Raw genomic sequence first — 21,961 nt, forward strand, 5'->3', positions numbered from 1 at the left:
AACACTACAAAAGTCACCAGCCAAATGAAGCATCCGAAAGCACCAACACCAATCATGATTTTTGTTTCAAGTAACATCCCACGAAGCATAAGACCACAAGTAGTAGCCCCTCCGATTGAAAGCACGACAATAACGAATAGGAACACCTCGTTAAAAATCAAACCGTAGATGTTGATTTTGGGATCGCGAGTCTGAATTTTTTAGGGTTTCTTTCTTTTTTTCACCGCTGTTGCAGAATTTGTTGTTACGATCTTGATTTCAAATGTAGATTAAGTTGCAGAATCTGAAAACTTTAGTTATGGTTTCTGGTAATGGATTTATGCGGTGGCCTTCTTTGATTTCGCATCTCAATTTTGTAAGAGACTAGGATTTCATCCGCGGTATACCGCGGAACTAAATTATAAATTATTGTATTTTAAATAATAATTTTTAATTTATTTAGTTTTCAAATTCTCAATTAATTAACTTTTGTCTATTTAATTTAGAATTTTGTTTATAATTTTTTTTCTTTTTCATACGTTTTATAAAGTTTATAACCTAATTACATTAAATTTGTTATTAGATAGTTTATAAAATTCTAGATTTGTTTTGTTCTCTAGAATTAAACAGAGGTATATGCTTATATAGTATGTTTGTGTAAATTTTTATGTGAATTTATTTTTAATTTTTGGAATATTAAGAATGTGTTATAATATGTATAATATTTTGTAATATTTCTGGAGTATTCTTGAGATATGATATATTTTAACATTTAAATTTTATTTGATTTTGAACATATATTTCAGGGAAAAATCAATGCATTGAGATCAAAAATCTTGGCCACATATCCTCATCTAAGATCGAAAATCAATTCGTTTATTGATTAGGCCGATTGTTTAGGAAATTTGTGTATGGAGAAAATATTGTTTTGTAAAATTGGAAACTTAATATTAATTAAATTAACTATAAACTTAATACTTAATGTTAAAGGGAGTGGTTACGATTGTTTTGGAAATTTATTTAGGATGGGAAATCTTATTTTCAAAAATAAAAAATTTAATATTAATTAATTAAATGAAAAATAAATTAATAATTAATGCCAATGGCATGCTTGTAAATAAATTATGAACTTCAAGATTTATTTCATAAATGTCTTCAAAAGTGTATATATAGATTTGTGTTTCTGCGGCTGTCCTATAATCCCTTTTCGTTATTTTAGGGTTTAATTTCCCCTTCAGCCGGTCTTATTTCTGGATTCTGGACCGTAATTAGTTTTTGATACCATCTATGTGTTTCTTTGTTTAGACATTGAAATTAAGTAGTGATTAGACCCTAATTTGTTTTGTTCCATACTTCTGTGTGATTTGATGAGTTGCAGATTTGATGGTTCGAATATATGTTTTTAGAGGATAAATGTACAATTGTTTGATGTACATCTTTTGGTCAATTTTCCCAAGGTCACACCAATGCTTCAAGTGTCGTGGTTTGAGTTAATTAACAATGGAAGGTTTTATAAACGAATACCATGATTGCATTGTAGATGAAATAATCATATGTTTGGTAGGAATTGAGGCCGAGGTTGGATCAGTGGCGGTCCTATGTAGAAGGTAGGGAGGTTAATTGGTTAATAAAAGGTTGTTTTTGCATATAAAACCATTGAATTACTGGTAGCAAAGTTGGTTTGTTAAGCTGAAAAGAACTCCTATCACCTGAGTTCGATTCTCACCTCTTATACATGTAGGATTTCATATGAAATAACCATATGGTTCCATCCATAATCACGTTTTATTATTAAGTCGTCATCATACGTTTTTATTGGGCCTCACGTGAGTGAGAGAACCCGCTAATTCATCGAAAAGTGTTTCTCTCACTCAGCGCTTGACTTTCACACTCCGCGATCGGACGGACGGAGAAGCTCATGGAAGCTGCTGGCGTTACAAGTTGTCATCTTCTCTAGTCTTTTAAAATTCAGCTCACTTTCATCGGCCACCCAAATCACAGTTTTGGGAAATTTCTCACCCCCAGAATTCAGAAACCCTAGGTTTCTCCCAAACATGGAAGACGCCTATGCCAGATCTGTCTCAGAGGTGCTTCGCATTTCACTTCTCTTAATCTCCTCTTTTTTTTTGACAGTTTGGTTTCGGATTTGAAATGCGTAAGATTTGACCGATATAATTGCGATCGCATATGTTGATGATGTTCTTGGCAACTGTTTCACTGTGATAGAAGTAAATTTTTCTTTTTTTAACTTTGAGGTTTCTGTTAGGTGTTGATTGTATTATGTTGTTTGGGCAGGTGCTTGATTTCTTTGGGGTAGACCCAACAAAGGGTCTTTCTGATTCTCAGGTACGAACCTTATTGAGATCTTCATTGTTGGAGAACTTGGAATTTAAAACTTCAACTTGCTAAAGTCACTTTGAAGCTATACCCATGATGTTGAATTTTGTCATTCTTCTCCGTTTTTGTAGGTTGTTCAACATTCTAGGCTTTATGGCAGGAATGGTATGTATTACTTCTACTACACTCGCACTTCAAAAATCTGGTGTTCATATAAAGGATCACTTCAGGACATAATAGGGTGATTTCTAGTAGATGGTGATGATAGGGTGTTTATTGTTCTCTTCAATTAAGAATTTAAGTGAGCTGTAGACTATAGTTTTGGCATGTATTTATATAACTTTTAGCATTCGAAATCACTTGTCAAATACTCAGGCTACATATTTTCTGTTACCTTTGCTTGTACAGTCCGCATGAATTGCAATATTGTTGCCCACTGTGAGTGTCCTTCAGTCGAAATTTCTACATATGATTGTCTGTCCGTTTAAAATTAGGCTTCTATGGAATTAGTGTCGGCTATAAGTGGAAAATGCATACCTTTTTTCATTTAGGATAAAAAATAAACACACTGTTATAAATTTATCTTGTTTAGTTCTGATCTTCTTCTTTTAACGTTTTTTTTTTGCATGTTTCTTCACATGATCTGCAGTACTGCCCGAAGAGAAAAGTAAGTTCGTCTATAACCGTCTTTGATAATGTTATCTAGGAGGGTTGAGTTCTCCTCAGACTGACATGTGCCAATTTTTTCTTCTCTTCTTCTTAATTGAACGCAGGAACTCCATTCTGGAAATTAGTTCTGAAACAATTTGATGATTTGCTTGTCAAGATATTGATCGTGGCTGCAATTGTGTCTTTCCTATTGGCTTTGGCCAACGGAGAGACTGGTTTGACAGCATTTCTGGAGCCTTTTGTAAGTCGCACCATCTTCTTTACTACTTGCACTGGCAATGCTTGATTGTTAAAAAAATATATCTGGTAAACTGAACTGGCTAGTGGTTCTTTGTGGTGGAGTTTAAACTTAAAACATTGTTTCCTTCTCTTCTCTATGGTCTTTGTGAAATTTAATTACTTATGTCTATCTTTTCAAGCTGATTAGTTTTTTATGATTTATATATGATATCTATAAGCAGACAATAGATCTTCATTGGCTGAGGGTCAGCATTTATAGGATTTAGTCTTGTTATATGATTCCATTAATTTATTATATAATGCACCTTGACCAAGACTTCCATAATACTAGATATTACGTGTGAAGCTTCTTTTTGGTATCACAAATCGTGTCTGAATTTACTACTCCATCACAGGTAATTCTGCTGATATTGGCTGCAAATGCGGCAGTGGGGGTGATCACAGAGACTAATGCTGAGAAGGCTCTTGAGGTAGTTATCATGCTAGGGTTCAATAGATTACATTGCAGTTATGATGTATCAGAGATCCGGGAAATCAATTACTTTTATATATACCGGGCAGTACAAGATTATGCTAATATTAGATCTATTTTGGCTGGAAGTTCGTATTGCTTATCTATCTTGCATGTTCTACTTTTGTTATGTTGTAGGAGCTACGCGCCTACCAAGCAAATATAGCTACAGTGATGCGAAATGGTACTGATATAACATGTCGAGCGATTTTTATCAATGCAAATGTCTCGCCCATTTCTTGTTATTTCAGTCGTTTTTTCTTAAAAAAACAAAAAGTTAAACTGCAGATCATCTCCTCCACAGACACTTTGTGTATCTTGTTTAGCGAACTTTTCTTCTGCCAAGCCAGTATCTTCTTTATTATGCTCATGATTCCCTGTGTTGTCTTAAATGACAAATATTGACTTGGTTTATGAAAATTTTCTGCACACTTCCCTATTGCTTTTATTTATCTTGGAACATTGTTCCAGTTGTAGTAGTATATCTGCAAGTCCTCTCTAGGTCGATGACATTCCATATTAACTTGGAAATAATTGCAGGGTGCTTCTCTATCCTACCAGCAACAGAGCTGGTGCCAGGCGACATTGTTGAAGTTACTGGTATATTTATTTGTTCTATACTTCTATTCCATCTTATTGCAATTTTGTGGCAATGGGTTAGACTTTTGCTAAATTCTAAAATCTGCTTTTCTTGATGCACTAAACAGTGGGCTGTAAGATTCCAGCTGACCTTAGGATGATTGAAATGTCTAGCAATACGTTTCGAGTTGATCAAGCAATTCTAACTGGTATGTCATCTGTGTTACTCATAAACTTTTCAAACACAATAGTGGATCTTTTTTCATGTAAATAAATTCAAAATGACCATTTACAGTACACTATATTCATACTCACTACCAATTGTTTCCCCCGGAAATTGCAGGTGAAAGCTGTTCTGTGGAGAAAGATGTTGACTGTACTTTAACAACAAATGCTGTCTATCAAGACAAGAAAAATATTTTATTTTCGGTAGGAGTTATAACTCATAGCTGCATTACCTAGGTCCAAATTTCTGTATAATGCGTTTCCTGTTAGGGCTGTATAATACTATTGCCTAGTCATTTGATTTATCTAGAGATCTAATGCTATTTCACCCTTGCACTTTAACTAGCTGTAGTAGTCGTACTTTTCTCTCACCATTAGAGTGTGTTTAATATGGTAGAATATTATATGATTCCCAGGGAACTGATGTTGTCGCGGGTAGGGGGAGAGCTGTTGTCGTTGGAGTTGGTTCAAACACCGCGATGGGAAGCATACATGATTCTATGTTGCACACAGATGACGTAAGCTATCAATATGCTTTCGTTTTATCTGGAAATGCACCATTTGCACTTTTCATATGCTTTGTTCCTGGTCAGAACTCTCTTTATAAAAAGAGGTTACAGTGTACCTGTGATTAACAAAAATTTCCTCCACGGAATTGTTCATCACTTTTGCACTTTTGGCACGGTAGACTTGTATCCTGCTGTATAGTCTAGTTTCAGCATTCTATCTGGAGTTTCTTCTATCTGTTTTGAAGTGCGTTATAACTACTAGGCTTTTCCTTATTACTTGTAAATGCTATTGTCACAGGAGGCAACTCCATTGAAAAAGAAGTTGGACGAGTTTGGCAGCTTTTTGGCTAAGGTGACAGTTTTTTTGCTTTTTACAATTTAAGATTTTAACGTTTCAAAGAGGCACTTAAATTGACTTGGATGTCCAATCGTATCAGTTATTAGCATTTCTTAGTTGTGTCTGAAAAGTGATGAATCTTATTAGAAAAAGGATTTGTCAAGTGACTTGGTGTGACAGAGATCTCTTGCAGATATGATATAGTTAATTTTCATCGATATATTGTTATATGTTAATATAACTTTAAGTTCGCTCAAAACATATTAATGTATTAATTTGTATAGGTTATTGCGGGGATTTGTGTACTTGTGTGGGTTGTCAACATCGGTCACTTCAGTGACCCTTCTCATGGTGGATTTTTTAAAGGCGCAATTCACTATTTTAAGGTAAAGAAATTTGAATCTTAGTTAAATACATAATCAGTTTTGTGTGTTCCACTCTTTCTATAATATCAAAGGTTAAATATTGCTTCTCCATTCTTCGCTGATATCCCTAGAAATGAACGCATTCAGGTTCAAAGAAATAACCAGAGAATTATCAACCCTCTAAACGACTTTCAACATTTATATATCGAAAGTCCCTATATTGAAAATTTCGTTCTGGAATGTGTGGATTTTAACCTTGCTTATATGATATGATATAACTGAAGACGGATGTACCGTCCTGTTAAACTGTTGAACAATAAGTTAAAGTTTGGTGACAGGATTGTTTTTGCTTTTATTTTCCCAGATTGCAGTTGCCCTTGCTGTTGCAGCTATTCCTGAAGGACTTCCTGCTGTTGTTACAACGTAAGTGTTCACTAATTCCATTGTTAGGAAATAGCAATATTATGAGAAAGGAAAATGGTCGCTGAAACTTAAGATGATTTATGTGGCACGCTAGTGATATCATGGAAACAAGGGGTTTCTCAGAAATTACAGTAGGTGGTTCTTGTGATCATCAAGTGACAATTTTAATTCAAGTTCAGGCCACTCTAGTGTCGGATGAGTCCAAAATGCTTTGAACAAGTAATTTTCGACGTTAGGAGGCTACTCCTGGGTTATACTATTGTTGCTTAAATAGGTTATGATGCTTTTGGTATCTAGGTGTTTAGCTCTTGGAACAAAGAAAATGGCTCGTTTGAATGCTATTGTACGGTCGTTGCCATCTGTCGAGACGCTTGGGTGCACTACTGTAATTTGCAGTGACAAGACTGGAACATTGACAACCAATATGATGTCGGTGTCTAAGGTTAGCATTTTAACCTCCAGTGCTCAAGCCTGTTAAGTGTTAACTCTAACTGGTATCTGCCACTTGCAATTTTCTAATATGAATTGTCTCTAGGCCCATCTTGTATGGGAAAATCTTTGCAATGTAGTTCATACACATGACATGACCATATATTTTTGATCATCTGGGAACTAATTAAATAGAGCTTCAGGTCTAGTTAGGAAGGATTTACAACCTTAACAATTTCGCTAGTAGATCTTGTGATTTTGTGAATAACAAACTGCAGTAATTACAATTTTGCATGTAGAGTTTCTCATTGTGTTGTCTCAAATGCTAACATTTTAATAGTCTTAATCTTCTGAATGTATGTCAGATATGTGTAGTTCAATCTGCAGAGCATGGTCCTATGATTAATGAATTCAGTGTTAGTGGGACAACTTATGCGCCAGAAGGTACTGTCTTTGACAGCAATGGGCTGCAGGTACTTATTTCTTCTCTTCTGGACTATGTAACTAAGCAACTAATAAAGACCATAATCAATAGCAAGCTTCTAACTACACGTACATGCCTTGTCACTACACACAACATTTTTAAGATTAGATGTTCATTTGTTTTGCAGCTTGACTTACCTGCTCAGTCACCTTGCCTTCATCATTTAGCAATGTGTTCATCACTCTGCAACGACTCCATTTTGCAATACAATCCAGATAAGGATTCTTATGAAAAAATTGGAGAGTCAACTGAAGTTGCTCTTCGAGTTCTTGCAGAAAAGGTTTGTGTTTCTGTGAAATATTTCTTTAGTAGAATTTGTTTCCTCAACAAGAAAAATCGTGGAATATAACAAATTATTTCTCTATAGACTTGAGTGACCATCTGCGGGGTCATATTGTTTATCATCATATCTTACTAAGTCTAGAATATCTGATTGACAATCCAAGTTACTTCTGTTTCTTATTTTTTTAGGTTGGGCTCCCTGGTTTTGATTCAATGCCTTCTGCTCTAAACATGTTGAGCAAGCATGAACGTGCATCATATTGCAACCATTACTGGGAAAACCAATTTAAAAAGGTGTGACTCTATTAAAACTATACTATTTTGTTATGTTGACCATCATTATTCATGCCTTTAACTGAAAGGAAAGAAATACCAGAGTTGGACTAAGTAAATTTTTATATCAGTTTTACTTGCCATCTTTGTTTTTTCCATGTATACCTATTTGCTGCTGTAGTTTTCTGGAAACTATGAAATTGAGATATACGATACCCTGAATTTATAGTAGTCAATGCATTTCACACTGTTTTTGTCTTTGTTGAGCTCCAGAAGAAGCTCGTAACTTCCTGTGTAAAACTATATGAGGGTTTCGTTCTGCACTAGATAGCTATATTAAGAGCACCAGTATAATTAGAAGTTAATGTTGACCTGGGAACATTATGTTTCATATAATTCATTGTAATTTAGTTTGAGTAATTGATGATCATCTTTATCATAAATCCATTCAGGTTTATGTTTTGGAGTTTACACGTGACCGTAAAATGATGAGCGTCCTATGTAGCCATAAGCAAATGGATGTAATGTTCTCAAAGGGTGCTCCAGAGAGTATAATAGCTAGGTGTACTAAACTTCTCTGCAACAGTGATGGATCTGTTGTTCCTCTAACTGCTGCTGCCCGCTCAGAGCTTGAGTCGAGGTTCCACAGGTTAGAGATCAACTCGTTTAATTCATACTGATTACATTTTCATATGACTTGTAATGCCATCTTTATATGCTTGTATTTTTAATTCTAATAGTAATTTTTCTGTTAACGGTTTGCAACAGTTTTGGCGATGAAACATTGAGATGTTTAGCATTAGCATTTAAAACCGTTCCCCAGGGTTTACAATCTATTTCCTATGATAACGAGAACGACCTGACGTTTATTGGGTTGGTACGCCTTTCTTTCAAATATGATAGGGTTCCATTCGGTTTACTAAACACTCACCATTTTCCGTTTACTGTTGAGGACTGACTCATCTTGTGCTCNCATTATTCATGCCTTTAACTGAAAGGAAAGAAATACCAGAGTTGGACTACGTAATTTTTTATACCAGTTTTACTGGCCATCTTTGTTTTTTCCATGTATACCTAATTGCTGCTGTAGTTTTCTGGAAACTATGAAAATTGAGATATACGATACCCTGAATTTGTAGTAGTCAATGCATTTCACACTGTTTGTCTATGTTGAGCTCCAGAAGAAGCTCGTAACTTCCTGTGTAAAACTATATGAGGGTTTCGTTCTGCACTAGATAGCTATATTAAGAGCACCAGTATAATTAGAAGTTAATGTTGACCTGGGAACATTATGTTTCATATAATTCATTGTAATTTAGTTTGAGTAATTGATGATCATCTTTATCATAAATCCATTCAGGTTTATGTTTTGGAGTTTACACGTGACCGTAAAATGATGAGCGTCCTATGTAGCCATAAGCAAATGGATGTAATGTTCTCAAAGGGTGCTCCAGAGAGTATAATAGCTAGGTGTACTAAACTTCTCTGCAACAGTGATGGATCTGTTGTTCCTCTAACTGCTGCTGCCCGCTCAGAGCTTGAGTCGAGGTTCCACAGGTTAGAGATCAACTCGTTTAATTCATACTGATTACATTTTCATATGACTTGTAATGCCATCTTTATATGCTTGTATTTTTAATTCTAATAGTAATTTTTCTGTTAACGGTTTGCAACAGTTTTGGCGATGAAACATTGAGATGTTTAGCATTAGCATTTAAAACCGTTCCCCAGGGTTTACAATCTATTTCCTATGATAACGAGAACGACCTGACGTTTATTGGGTTGGTACGCCTTTCTTTCAAATATGATAGGGTTCCATTCGGTTTACTAAACACTCACCATTTTCCGTTTACTGTTGAGGACTGACTCATCTTGTGCTCTCTTTGAAGGTGGGAATGCTTGATCCACCAAGAGAAGAAGTGAGAGATGCTATGCTTGCATGTATGACTGCTGGGATACGTGTTATAGTTGTTACTGGGGATAACAAGGTACTGGAAAACTGAGCATGCGGTTTGTTGATTATCTCCATCTTTTTTTTGTATTTATTCTGATTAGCATGAAACTTCAGTCCACAGCAGAGTCACTATGTAGAAAAATAGGGGCTTTCGACAATCTGGGTGACTTTTCTGGTATGTCCTACACCGCTTCTGAATTTGAAAGGCTTCCAGCTGTGCAGCAAACTCTAGCATTGCGACGGATGACACTTTTTTCCAGGTATGTGTTCCTGTATTTATTTTATTGATAGTATTTAGAATCATGGAACTGAATGTTTAGTTATGACATGTATTTCTCTTTTCTTCTCCTAAGTTCGAGTTATAGTCATTTATAGAGACCAGAATTTTCTACTGCTTTTCTTATTGTGTAGGGTTGAACCATCCCACAAAAGGATGCTTGTTGAAGCCCTACAGAACCAAAATGAAGTGGTAATTCCCTGGTCACTAAGTTTTCATTCATTACACTTCTTCGTTTTGTCTGCGATTCAGTACACATGCATTCTTATTTTGTATTCATGGCTTTGTTTCAACATGTCAAGTTTGTAATTTATTTACTTATTAAAAAATTGAAGTTCTTGCTTTTAAGTGTCGCACTCATGAACCTTCCTCCTAGGTGGCAATGACTGGTGATGGCGTGAATGATGCTCCTGCATTAAAGAAAGCTGACATTGGGATAGCCATGGGTTCTGGAACAGCTGTAGCAAAGGTATTTTGCTTTCAATTAGTATCATGTATTCCAGTGTCACTTGATGTTGCTGTATTATTCAAACTTATCATCATTTTTAAATACTATCCATTATCTCTTGTCCATGTGCTTTTACCGTGCTCTCTTCCTCCCATTCGGACTTGGTAATTATGTCCTCCAATTATGAGGTCCTTACGCAGTCGTTATCTTTCATCCTTAAGTTGCAATTGAAACGAAAATATAGTGAATAAGTTTCTGGTTATTTCTTGTGCAATAGTAGTGATACAATGCAATGCGAGTGCAGACTAGTTAACCTACTCATACTGGACTGTTCCTTTTTTCAATAAACTGGCTTACCAAGGGTTCATATTTCCATGTTGCGTTTAACATGATTTTTCTCACATTGCTTTGGTTTCTAGAGTGCTTCGGATATGGTTTTGGCTGATGATAATTTTGCTTCAATCGTTGCGGTATGTTTGCTTACTTATATTTTTCTTAGAGTTTTTCCTTTGTGCTTGATTCTGGCATACACTTCAGATATTCATATATCACATCTGTCAAATTATGCAAATTTTAGTTGACCTTCCTTCTCCCCAGTCTGATATAAATTAACGCTTCTTGATAGGCTGTTGCAGAAGGAAGGGCTATATATAATAACACGAAGCAATTCATTAGATACATGATCTCTTCAAATATAGGGGAAGTGGTCTGTATATTTGTTGCAGCTGTACTGGGAATCCCTGATACCTTGGCACCTGTGAGTTTGTTTAGCGTGGAAGTAGCTTTTGTAGTCTTTATTTCGTCAGTCCAATTGCATCTCTTTGTGATTGTCTTAACTGTTATTAAGCTTTTCTAAGTGTATGATTGTTATGGTAAACAAACGTAGGTTCAACTTCTGTGGGTCAATTTGGTAACCGATGGATTGCCTGCCACTGCCATTGGCTTTAACAAACAAGATTCCGATGTTATGAAGGCAAAACCTCGAAAGGTAGCAGCTGTAACTAGACAGTATCTCTTTGAATTCACTGCTTATGTATTAGGTTTTATGGTGCGTAGACTTTGTCATTTAACTTGAAGAAGGGATTTAGAACTTCTCTCAGTCGTATGCTTGTAGTGTGTCTCTCTTTCCACTACTTAGACCTTTTTTCTTCATTATTGTTCTGACGGTTGTTGAATTCTAGGTTGGTGAAGCAGTGGTCACTGGGTGGTTATTCTTCCGCTATTTGGTTATCGGAGGTAAGCTAGAAAAATGTTGGCTCTGTAACTTATCTTAATCATCTGTGCGACCTATCTGCCTGATTTGTTTTTCTTTCTTTACAGTTTATGTTGGCCTGGCAACTGTTGCTGGCTTTATATGGTGGTTTATTTACTCTGATGGTGGTCCCAAACTGACTTACAGTGAACTGGTTAGGTTTATCTCCAGCTACATCTTTCAGATTATTTCATCATTCATGTGTGTCAACCTCCACATTTTCGAAGTTGCTGATCAAACGATTCATATCCAACGTTATTATCTCTAATAGAATGAATAATCTCATTTCAGATGAACTTTGAAACGTGTGCACTTAGAGAGACAACTTATCCCTGCAGCATATTTGAGGATCGGCATCCATCTACTGTGGCTATGACAGTACTTGTTGTTGTCGAGATGTTTAATGCTCTAAATAACCTCAGCGAAAATCAATCCCTTCTGTAAGCGTAGCTTCTTCTTTCTTTCCTTCTTTCCTTGTTTTCTACTTATTTCTGTTATGATTTGCTAGCATCATACAATGTACTACATTAGGGATTCTTAACTATGCTACACAATATAATCCCATTGTATAGACTATAAGTGGTGGAGTGTCATCCACGAACAAACATTGGATTAGGCAACTTTAAGTAAAAAAGCTGTGTGATTGCAGGGTTATAACCCCAAGGAGTAATTTATGGCTCGTTGGTTCAATTATCCTGACGATGCTTCTGCACATGCTAATATTATATGTTCATCCACTGGCAGTCTTATTTTCTGTAAGTTTCTCCTCCTCCGACAACCTTGTACAAAAACTGGCGTACCTGTTTTCTTCTTTTCATTCTCATGTTCACTTCTTTGTAGGTCACACCTTTGTCCTGGGGCGAGTGGACTGCCGTTCTGTATCTTTCGTTTCCAGTGAGTTTTTTTTTCACTTTTTTCTTATTCTGAATCGTCTAGTAGAACTCTTTAGGAACCCTCACGCTAGAATCGAACATTACCATTTACCACCTTAGTTATCTCATATGGATGCAAATTTGTTAAGGAAAAGCATGACGGTGCGCGGATCTCTCAGCTATGAGACAATAATTTTAGAAGAAACTAAATTCCTAAAAAGACGATTAGTTAATTTGAATATTTCTGTAAAAACTGCAGGTAATCATCATCGATGAGCTTCTGAAGTTCCTCTCTAGAAATACTGGTAATGCTTACTATGCTTTTTCAGCAGTTTTTAAGACCGCATATCGTTTCAACTGAATTAAAAGTGGAGGAAACGCAGATCAGATGTTGTGTTAGTAGTCCTGACTCTGATGTGTTCTTAATGTAGGCCTGAGATTCAGGTTCAGATTGAGGAAGGCTGATTTACTCCCCAAGGACCGGCGTGACAAGTAGGATAAGAAAACAAGAGATGGTTTTTTCTTCAACCGTTATACATAGTTTTTTGGCTTTATAGATACAACAGCCCACAGAGAAGGGCATATTCGGAGACTAATGCAATCCAAAAAAGCTCCAACACCATAAACCATAAAACTCTATCGCTTTTGATTGTCTTTTGTACCAAATTTTACTGTATTCTTACTTCAAATCAATGACAACTGCTCTGTGTCATTATGCTCTTCTCCAAGTGAATCGGAAATTCTAACATTGTACAACTTCAAAAAGGTGATTTCGCAGATTTTTTTTGGTATTTGCCGATATGTTGGTTGGAATATCTAGTACTGATCTATTTAATCCTTAGAAGATTCAATCAGTCTCTTGAGTCTCATTTAAGCTCGTCCCAGGAACAAGTTGTATATATTTTTTAGCAAGTTGTACAGAATTGCTAAATGAACTTCGAAATCATGTCACAAACTCGCAACGGAATGAAAAGAAGATAATTCTATTTTTAAATCGAGAAAAACCTGAGATAGCTTGATTCACTGTATTTTGCAAATTTGTCGATACTCGGATTAACTAAAGAAAAGCATTATTTTAACAGTGGAGCAGCCCTATATGTACTATACTTTTGATTAGGTAAAGTAGATTTCGTTTGGCAGTGGCCAGTGGACAAGACAACAATGATATTTATATCAAAAAAACACGAAAGATAAGATTACAAACTTCGAAAGCTTTCCGTGATTTAGTGGTAAAGGACAATGCTTTCCTTACATATAATATTCAATAATCATATCTAAAAAACAACTTTATCCAGTGACAATGATAAATCCGAAAACACCAAAACAATATTCTGAAAATATATCTAAAAAGAGCTTTATGAGATCAACTGATTATTGATTAATAGTAATAAGTTACGAGAATTGTAAATCTCCACATAATTATTCTACCTAGTACCACCAAATACTGATATGTGAAGTCATGAATTAACAAAGGCAAGAAAACTACTAATACTAGTACCTCTGTCGAATTAAATCCACGCTTAAGTAATAAAATCGAATTTATTTCCATATATACTTAAGGTTTTACGTACATCAATGAAAGCTAAAACTTTAAAACTTAAACCTTACGAATTGAACCAAAATTGGAGATGAAGCGAGGTTTAGCTACTTGTAAAATTATTATTTTCACGACGCACAAAAGGGAGCTAGAAAAATATGATAAATCAATCCACAAAAGATACTAATTAAAATCAAGAAGAAGAAAGAAGAAGAAATTACAATTTAGGGCTACTAGTAACAGCGTAGGATTTGCTACGAGGGTACAAAAGATCAGAGACTTTCTTAGCCTTCTTCATCTTCGGATTCACANTTAACAAAGGCAAGAAAATTACTAAAACTAGTACCCTTGTGGAATTAAATCCACGCTTAAGTAATAAAATCGAATTTATACCCATATTTACGTATATCAATGAAAGCTAAAACTTAAAAACTTAAACCTTACGAATTGAACCAAAATTGGAGTTGAAGCGAGAATAGGTTGAGCTACTTCTAATATTATTATTTTCACAACGCACAAAAGGGAGCTATAAAAATATGATAAATCAATCCACAAGAGATACTAATTAAAATCAAGAAGAAGAAAGAAGAAGAAATTACAATTTAGGGCTGCTAGTAACAGCGTAGGATTTGCTACGAGGATACAAAAGATCAGAGACTTTCTTAGCCTTCTTCATCTTGGGATTCACAGATCCTTCCTCTGCTTCTTCGTCTTCCTCTATCCTCGCCATCCCAACGCTCGAGCTCTTAGGCAACCCTCCTCCTTGCCTCTGTTGCTTCTGCTGTTGCAGCTTCTCTTGTATCAACATGTCTATCTCACTCTTGTGCCCTAAACTCCTTACCGACGCTGCTCTCACTAGCTCGCTGTAATCTTCATCTATCCCGAAATCTGTTGTTCTCCGGGAAGACGCGGATGATGAGAAGGCAGCGGAGGAGGTGCTCCGGCTCCTAGGAAAAGAAGCTGAGGCGGCGGAGGAATAGTGAGTCTTAGCTGCACAACCGGTCATGCTTCTCACGTAAAGATCACGTGCTTTGCCTAAAGCTCGAAGAGGTGTTGAGATTATCCTCAAGAACTTGTTCTGGTTTTGTTTCATGCTCTCTGTTTTCTTCTTGTTTTTTGGTTGGTAAAATGGTTTTTTGTTTTTGTGTTTGTTTGAATGATGGGGTTTTTGGAGTGTGATGTGGTTTTAAGGGGTTTTAAATGTTGATTTATTTTTTAAATAATAATAAACTAGTAATAAAAGAGTGTTAAAGGAGGAAAATAATTGAGAGAATCAAACGTGACTTTTAGTATTTGTTTAGAGGTTAATCATTTTAAAGGATGGTTGGTTTTACGAAAATAAAATAGTCGAAAGAGTGTTGGAGAGAGCAGTACTCCACGAAGGTCCCGTCGGTCGAAACCAATCATTAATTTAACATAGAATTCGAATGAAACATTGATTGGACTTTAAGTTATCACATAGTATATAGTTTCCACTTATACAATTTACTACTGCATCATCACATATGAATATTTTCAACCAGAAGTTTATATTGAGTTGATCAAATGAATAAAAATTAACCTAGTACTGGATAAGTCATAAGACTCATATCCATGTAGTAATTTATGCCGCCTTCGATTTTCTCGCGTCTATTGTTTTTCTTTGTTCAAATTTTAAATTGTCAAAAAAATACAGAATGTCAAAGCCTGAATGAACGGGAATAGTCAAGGTTGTGGATCTGTCGTCTATACGTGGAAATATATAAGAATAGTTTGTATGTCGAACATGTTTAGTTTATTATGTCTTTCTTTAATTTCTCTTGTTTAAGTTATGTTAAGGTATAATTTAAATACATTCTCTTCAATTATTGACTGAAGTCTGAAAACCATTATTAACAAAAGAAAATAAGACCAAAGAGATCATCGATTTATATTTGAGAAGTGTTCCTAACGACCTTATTTGGATTTGGGTCAATGAATTTTTTTATTCTGTTTAGATGTATCATCATCAGGCATCAGCCATTTTAGCTAATGTTTCTTATTTTAGTTACAACTTTTGACAAGTACTCACATCAAACTGCAGACTTTGTTTGATTTCCCCTACTACGATACCTGTCTTCGGTAAAATATTTTGTTACCTCTAGTTCTATAAATAGAAACTTCTAAATATTTAAACTAGTAGTCAAAAAATTGAAAACGTGGTGCGGACACAGATATATGGAAGCGTGGGAGAAAAACATTGGTGGGTTTGGACTTTTGTAGGTATGGGGCACATAGCATTAGAAAAGACATCTCTTCTCTTCTGATAGAATTAGATAAGAACTACATGTGGAGCCATGTCGGAAGTAGAACTATCAATGCTTCCAGAAACAACTATTATTATACTATCAATTATTTATGCCTATTCGTTTAAAAAAAGTATTAATCAAATACAGTAGATGATAAGATTCCACATGATTTAACTATCAAATGACTTGTTTTCAAAGAAATACCTATTATTAAAACATCACAGCGTAAAGAAGAATTAGTAAACGGCTTATAACCTGAAAACACTGTTTTCTGAAAACTAGATTTTGAAGATGATTTCTTCAAGGTATTGCTAGATGCCTAGACCCAAAGATAGCTTACAAGTTTGGGCAATCCCTTATATAAGTGAGCTTTTGAAAGTGAATCTACCCATTAAGCTTTTAATGTGTTGTTAGGCCCATCCTAACAATAGCTAATAAACAAACTTCTGATTGATAACATGTAGTATTGAATTGAAGTGCAATACATGTTTAAGTTTAACTAATTAACTAATGTGATGTATTTATTTTGGTATCAATGTGAAGTATTTATACCGTTTTTGAAGTTTTTAACAAAAATTACAAAGTAAACAAGTAGCGAAAAAAAACAAAATCTACAGAATAAACCGACAATAACAAAACAAATTTTATACCGTTTTTGAAATTTTTAACAAAAAATTACAAAGTAAACAAGTAGCGGAAAAAAACAAAATTTACAGAATAAACCGACAATAACAAAACAAATGTAATTTGTTAGAAACACATGGCATCCCCAAAAAGCTATTGTGATGTTTTGATTTATCAAGAAAAGAAAGAAAAAAACACTCTGATATGTTTTCATCAAAATTGCACCAAATCATCTGATGCCACTTCCATCAATATTCCAAAACTCACATTGCCACACAGAAATTCTTGTCTATTAAAAATCAACATGTCCACTTGTCTGTTAGCCCAAATCGATAAAATGGTGGGAAGATTCCCATAAGGTTTCGTTATTGTGGACGGTTCGTTATCCAATCAAACCGAACCGAAATTAAATGTTACTAACATTTAGTATAATTTTTGTTATCCAACTTGTCGTCTCTCTTCCAAGTTCCAACCTTGAATTGTCGTCTTGGTTCTCTCACACCTCACACACGAATCACGCCAATTTCATTTTCATGCATCGCTCTATTTTCCTTATCCTCCTCTCCTCTCTTATCTCCTAATTAAACTGATCTGTCTCCATTCATGTTGTTAGGGTCAATAACAGAATCTCATTCTTATAATTCCCCGTTTTTTCGGATCACAATCACAAACCCTAGCTTTCTCTCTAGATCCTTCCTTTTCTCTATAAAGCTTTGATTTTTGTAATTGGGTCTTTTTGTGAGATTCGATTGTTGTTGAATGGACCTTCTTCGATTGGGAGAAAAGGGTATCTTTTTATCTCAGAGAAGAAGGAAATGGCTGATTCTAATGGCGATTTCTGGAGTTTCTGGTTATGGAGTTTACAAAGTTTATCATTTGCCATCCGTCGCCAGAAAAAGGAAACGTCTTTTCAAGATTCTCGGAGCTTTTGTCTCTGTTGCTGAATTGATCTCTGATTCAGCTGAGACCGTGAGTATCGTTACACGAGACTTGAAGGCTTTTCTCAGTTCTGATTCAGACGATATCCCCAATAGCTTGAAACAGATCGCTAAGATCACCAGGTCGAACGAGTTTACGGATTCGGTCTCTAGGGTTTCTCAGGCTCTGACGATTGGTGTCTTTCGTGGGTATAGTTTAGAATCGGCTAGTGTTGGTGATGATTCAGGAATTGTGAAATCGGAGTCTAGTGTTGTTGATAGAGTGATTGATAAGGTTTTCTCAAAGGCTGGATCTGGTTTTGTTTCAGTTGTTGTTGGTAGCTTTGCTAAGAATCTTATTCTTGGCTTTTACTCTGATGAGCTCGTGACTGGTGTCAAATGTAAGGGTTCTGATTCTTCAGAGACACCTCCTAAGTGGGTGAGTTTGCTTTGTGATGATAAGTGTAGAGAGCTTTTAGCTGATTGTATTCAGAGATTCACCAGCACTGCAGTTGCTGTGTATCTTGACAAGACGATGGACATCAATACTTATGATCAAATCTTTGAGGGGTTGACGAATCCGAAGCATCAGGATAGTGTCAAGGACGTTCTTGTTTCGGTTTGTAACAATGCTCTCGAGACTCTCGTTAGGACATCTCATGAAGTGTTTACATCTTCAAAGTCTAGTAATGTGATAGAAGAGATTGATGGTGACGATTTGAAGAGTAATGGTTCCTCTAGAAGCAAGATGGTTTCGGAGTCAGGAGATGATGGGATCAAGAGTAATGGGTGGGCTGAGACTATCTCAACGACATTGGCAGTTCCGAGCAATCGAAGGTTTATGTTCGATGTAACAGGAAGAGTAACATTAGAAACGACAAGATCAATCATGGCATTTATAATGTTGAAAACGTTTCAAGGTTTCAGAAAAAGTATCAATGTGGTTAATGAAGAGGTTACAGACAGAGGACGCCAAGTAGTTGGTTATGTCGGAGCCAAATCTTCTGTTATAATCACTGTGTGCCTCGCCTTGTACTTGCACGTCATAAGCGGCTGTGTTCGGAATCCTCCCATAGGCGTAAGCCAGCATTTTTAGTCTTTCAGATGAAGAACAGAACAATTTGTTGGGATATAGATCTTATTTTGTTAGGTACACAAGATTTATCAGCTCTTTGTTTATAGTTGGAGCTGAGAATATTTGTAAAGGTTGTGTGCGTGTGTATGTGCACAACTTGATTCTTATTAATGGGGATTATATATGTATATATACACGTTGAAATGGTTCTTGGCACATTGAAGTTTAAGATATATAATAGTCTTTAGAACTGATTCATAATCTCTTTTACACTTCTTCAACAAAAGCCTCATAGATCAACAAACCTGTTNAGACTCTCGTTAGGACATCTCATGAAGTGTTTACATCTTCAAAGTCTAGTAATGTGATAGAAGAGATTGATGGTGACGATTTGAAGAGTAATGGTTCCTCTAGAAGCAAGATGGTTTCGGAGTCAGGAGATGATGGGATCAAGAGTAATGGGTGGGCTGAGACTATCTCAACGACATTGGCAGTTCCGAGCAATCGAAGGTTTATGTTCGATGTAACAGGAAGAGTAACATTAGAAACGACAAGATCAATCATGGCATTTATAATGTTGAAAACGTTTCAAGGTTTCAGAAAAAGTATCAATGTGGTTAATGAAGAGGTTACAGACAGAGGACGCCAAGTAGTTGGTTATGTCGGAGCCAAATCTTCTGTTATAATCACTGTGTGCCTCGCCTTGTACTTGCACGTCATAAGCGGCTGTGTTCGGAATCCTCCCATAGGCGTAAGCCAGCATTTTTAGTCTTTCAGATGAAGAACAGAACAATTTGTTGGGATATAGATCTTATTTTGTTAGGTACACAAGATTTATCAGCTCTTTGTTTATAGTTGGAGCTGAGAATATTTGTAAAGGTTGTGTGCGTGTGTATGTGCACAACTTGATTCTTATTAATGGGGATTATATATGTATATATACACGTTGAAATGGTTCTTGGCACATTGAAGTTTAAGATATATAATAGTCTTTAGAACTGATTCATAATCTCTTTTACACTTCTTCAACAAAAGCCTCATAGATCAACAAACCTGTTTTCCATTTTCCAGTCCACACTTCATACAAACCAAATTGAAGCTTGGTGTCTTGGTTAATTGTTATATTGGGACTGACAAAGACCTCAAACCGACCATCAGTATCATCTGGTATGTTCACTGGTCCGATTCCAGCTTTGAGTTTCTCAATATTATTGTTAAGCGATTTGATCCTCTTCCAAATTGTCTTCCCTTTCTTTCCAATTTTAGCTGACATGAAAACCGGAGCTTGGTCCCATCCGGTTGCATCAGCTGTTAACGAGATTTTAAAACCGATTCGGTATGTTTTGCCTGGCTCTATCTTGTCGTACGAACCGGTTACTTCTAACCAACTCACCATCTTTAGTTCAGCAGGCGTCCTGAAAACAAAAGAAACTCCAGTTTTAAACACATAAAACCAAAAACGTGCAATTTCAGAATCAGACCGGTTTAATTCGGTTCTTTATATAATGCAATTTGAAAGAGATACCAAACCTGTCTTCTTTAGGGATGACCCAATACTGAGAATCACCTCCCCATATGAAATTAAGACCACTTGGCTTAAAGACCCATGCTTTTCTAACGATCTAATAATCAAGTTTGATTTTGTTAGTTGCATTACAAAATATGAATATAACCAACAAATACAAAAAAATCAATGAAAGAAACTAATAATAATTGACTTGTTCTTATTACATCTTGTTCCATGTTGGATTCTGCCTGGTAATGAGAACTCTTGACAGCTTTTTGGACAGACATTTCTTTCTTCTTCTTTCTTTCTTGTTTGTTTATAAAAGAACACTTCTCTTTTGTAGTGAGCTTTATATAGAGATTTGTTTCTTTTCACTATTATGAAAAAATAAAAAGATTGTGACAGAAGAAGAATAAAAGACCCAATCTTGTCTTCTCAAGATTCTCCTTGTAAGTTTTACTTTAGTGCAATAACCATGTAAAAGGTATAAATTCTATTGGACGACAAAAGCTAAAGCAAAGATTCTCAGTTTGTGGCTCTTCTTCTATCTTAACTTTTGTATGAGAATCAAACTGATCACATATATACTAATTAAGTCATCTAAATGCGATTAGTTCAACTAACTAGATGAATATCGTTTCCGGGTTATCGGATCTGAGTTCGAGTCCAATGTTACTTTGAACTGCTTAGATATTAGTAATACAAGTAGTCTAATGAAGCCTTTGAACTAGTTGGCCTTTGTTGTTTTGATAATGATTCCTAATGTCCTAACGCTGTTCTACATACCATTCTAGAAATATATATAAAAAATTGCTAGTGGGCAAAATTTGACCCACAAAAGAAAAAGATACTTCTCAATATTCCTAATGATCTAAACATCTAAACTTTTAGTTGGCAATGGAAAAATATAGTTTCGCTATAGAGGCGTGCTGATGAATGAATTAACCTTGTCACCTTAAAAATGTATTTATTACTTCAAGTTGCATTTGTTAAGAACAAAAATAAAGTGTTGCCATATTTCTTCAATCTCAAAAAGAAAACATACCGGTTCACACAATACCACCAACAGAACAATCAAATAGTTCATATAACCAAAATAAACGTCAAAGATGCCAAGACAAAAACGGCACGTCATTGACTAACACCTAAGCTCAGAAACGGGTGTAAGACCCAGCTCGTCACAGCAGTCGCACACGCATACACATCTGAACAACCTGCCGTTTTTATACATCGAAAAGAAGTTGAAAAAGAATCACAGTCATCGGCATATGCTTTCAATCACATACCTTCTCCCAGTCATCCACCACTTCTTCACCAGAGCCTTCCACCGGTTGTTTATCCGCAGCTTTTGAACTGCTGCTCTCTTCTATCTGAGGCTGAGTAATTGGCTCTAAACTGGACGTGCTGCTGGCCTTCTCAGGCTCCAAAACGCTCCAACGATTAACCGAGGTAGCAATTGGATTGTTGCTCTTTGCTGATCTCAAAGCAGAGGCTTGAATATCTCTAGATGATCCTCCAATGGGGGAATCTTCAGCTCCCCAGGAGTCATCACTCTCCTGAATCACAGCTTTTTTCCATGGATTTCCTTT

At 35.7% G+C, this 21,961-nt stretch overlaps 5 protein-coding genes across 7 annotated transcripts in view; 2 read left to right on the forward strand and 3 right to left on the reverse strand.

Annotated features, from left to right (window-relative positions):
* LOC104755224 (calcium-transporting ATPase 3, endoplasmic reticulum-type) lies at positions 1,780-13,173 on the forward strand. The gene is made up of 34 exons (XM_010477570.2): positions 1,780-2,066; positions 2,275-2,325; positions 2,448-2,481; positions 2,966-2,983; positions 3,090-3,226; positions 3,621-3,695; positions 3,875-3,920; positions 4,277-4,336; positions 4,444-4,524; positions 4,659-4,744; positions 4,957-5,058; positions 5,348-5,401; positions 5,671-5,772; positions 6,116-6,174; positions 6,472-6,616; positions 6,969-7,076; positions 7,215-7,367; positions 7,559-7,663; positions 8,095-8,291; positions 8,411-8,519; positions 9,532-9,630; positions 9,711-9,856; positions 10,008-10,065; positions 10,250-10,342; positions 10,741-10,791; positions 10,947-11,078; positions 11,208-11,309; positions 11,503-11,557; positions 11,642-11,727; positions 11,865-12,013; positions 12,223-12,328; positions 12,414-12,467; positions 12,705-12,750; positions 12,877-13,173. The coding sequence occupies exons 1-34, from the start codon at positions 2,034-2,036 to the stop codon at positions 12,939-12,941; spliced, it is 2,997 nt and encodes a 998-aa protein (XP_010475872.1). The 5' UTR covers positions 1,780-2,033; the 3' UTR covers positions 12,942-13,173.
* LOC104755225 lies at positions 14,447-15,156 on the reverse strand. The gene has a single exon (XM_010477571.2). The coding sequence runs from the start codon at positions 15,073-15,075 to the stop codon at positions 14,578-14,580; it is 498 nt and encodes a 165-aa protein (XP_010475873.1). The 5' UTR covers positions 15,076-15,156; the 3' UTR covers positions 14,447-14,577.
* LOC104755227 (protein PHLOEM PROTEIN 2-LIKE A10-like) lies at positions 17,252-19,867 on the forward strand. Of its 2 annotated transcripts, XM_010477575.2 has the most exons (2): positions 17,252-18,444; positions 19,193-19,867. In XM_010477575.2, the coding sequence occupies exons 1-2, from the start codon at positions 17,633-17,635 to the stop codon at positions 19,632-19,634; spliced, it is 1,254 nt and encodes a 417-aa protein (XP_010475877.1). In that variant the 5' UTR covers positions 17,252-17,632; the 3' UTR covers positions 19,635-19,867. The 2 variants fall into 2 exon arrangements, with proteins under 2 accessions (XP_010475877.1, XP_010475876.1); XM_010477574.2 differs by lacking the exon at positions 19,193-19,867 and having other exon boundaries at positions 17,254-19,128.
* LOC104755226 (protein PHLOEM PROTEIN 2-LIKE A9) lies at positions 19,806-20,738 on the reverse strand. Its single transcript, XM_010477573.1, has 3 exons — positions 20,597-20,738; positions 20,396-20,487; positions 19,806-20,280 (listed from the first exon to the last, which is right to left on the reverse strand). Exons 1-3 carry the CDS (start codon positions 20,657-20,659, stop codon positions 19,881-19,883), a joined length of 555 nt encoding a protein of 184 aa, XP_010475875.1. The 5' UTR covers positions 20,660-20,738; the 3' UTR covers positions 19,806-19,880.
* Positions 21,362-21,961, reverse strand: part of LOC104755228 (NF-X1-type zinc finger protein NFXL1) — a 5,620-nt gene continuing 5,020 nt past the window's right edge. Inside the window, exon 3 of one of the 2 annotated variants that reach the window (XM_010477577.1) lies at positions 21,362-21,939. In XM_010477577.1, the coding sequence (XP_010475879.1) occupies positions 21,647-21,939 (293 nt within the window). In that variant the 3' untranslated portion in view covers positions 21,362-21,646. The remainder of the gene's footprint in view (positions 21,940-21,961) is intronic. The other variant, XM_010477576.1, reaches the window with a different exon arrangement.

The sequence above is a fragment of the Camelina sativa genome, chromosome 17 (genome assembly GCF_000633955.1).
Source record: "Camelina sativa cultivar DH55 chromosome 17, Cs, whole genome shotgun sequence".
Lineage (NCBI taxonomy): Eukaryota > Viridiplantae > Streptophyta > Magnoliopsida > Brassicales > Brassicaceae > Camelina > Camelina sativa.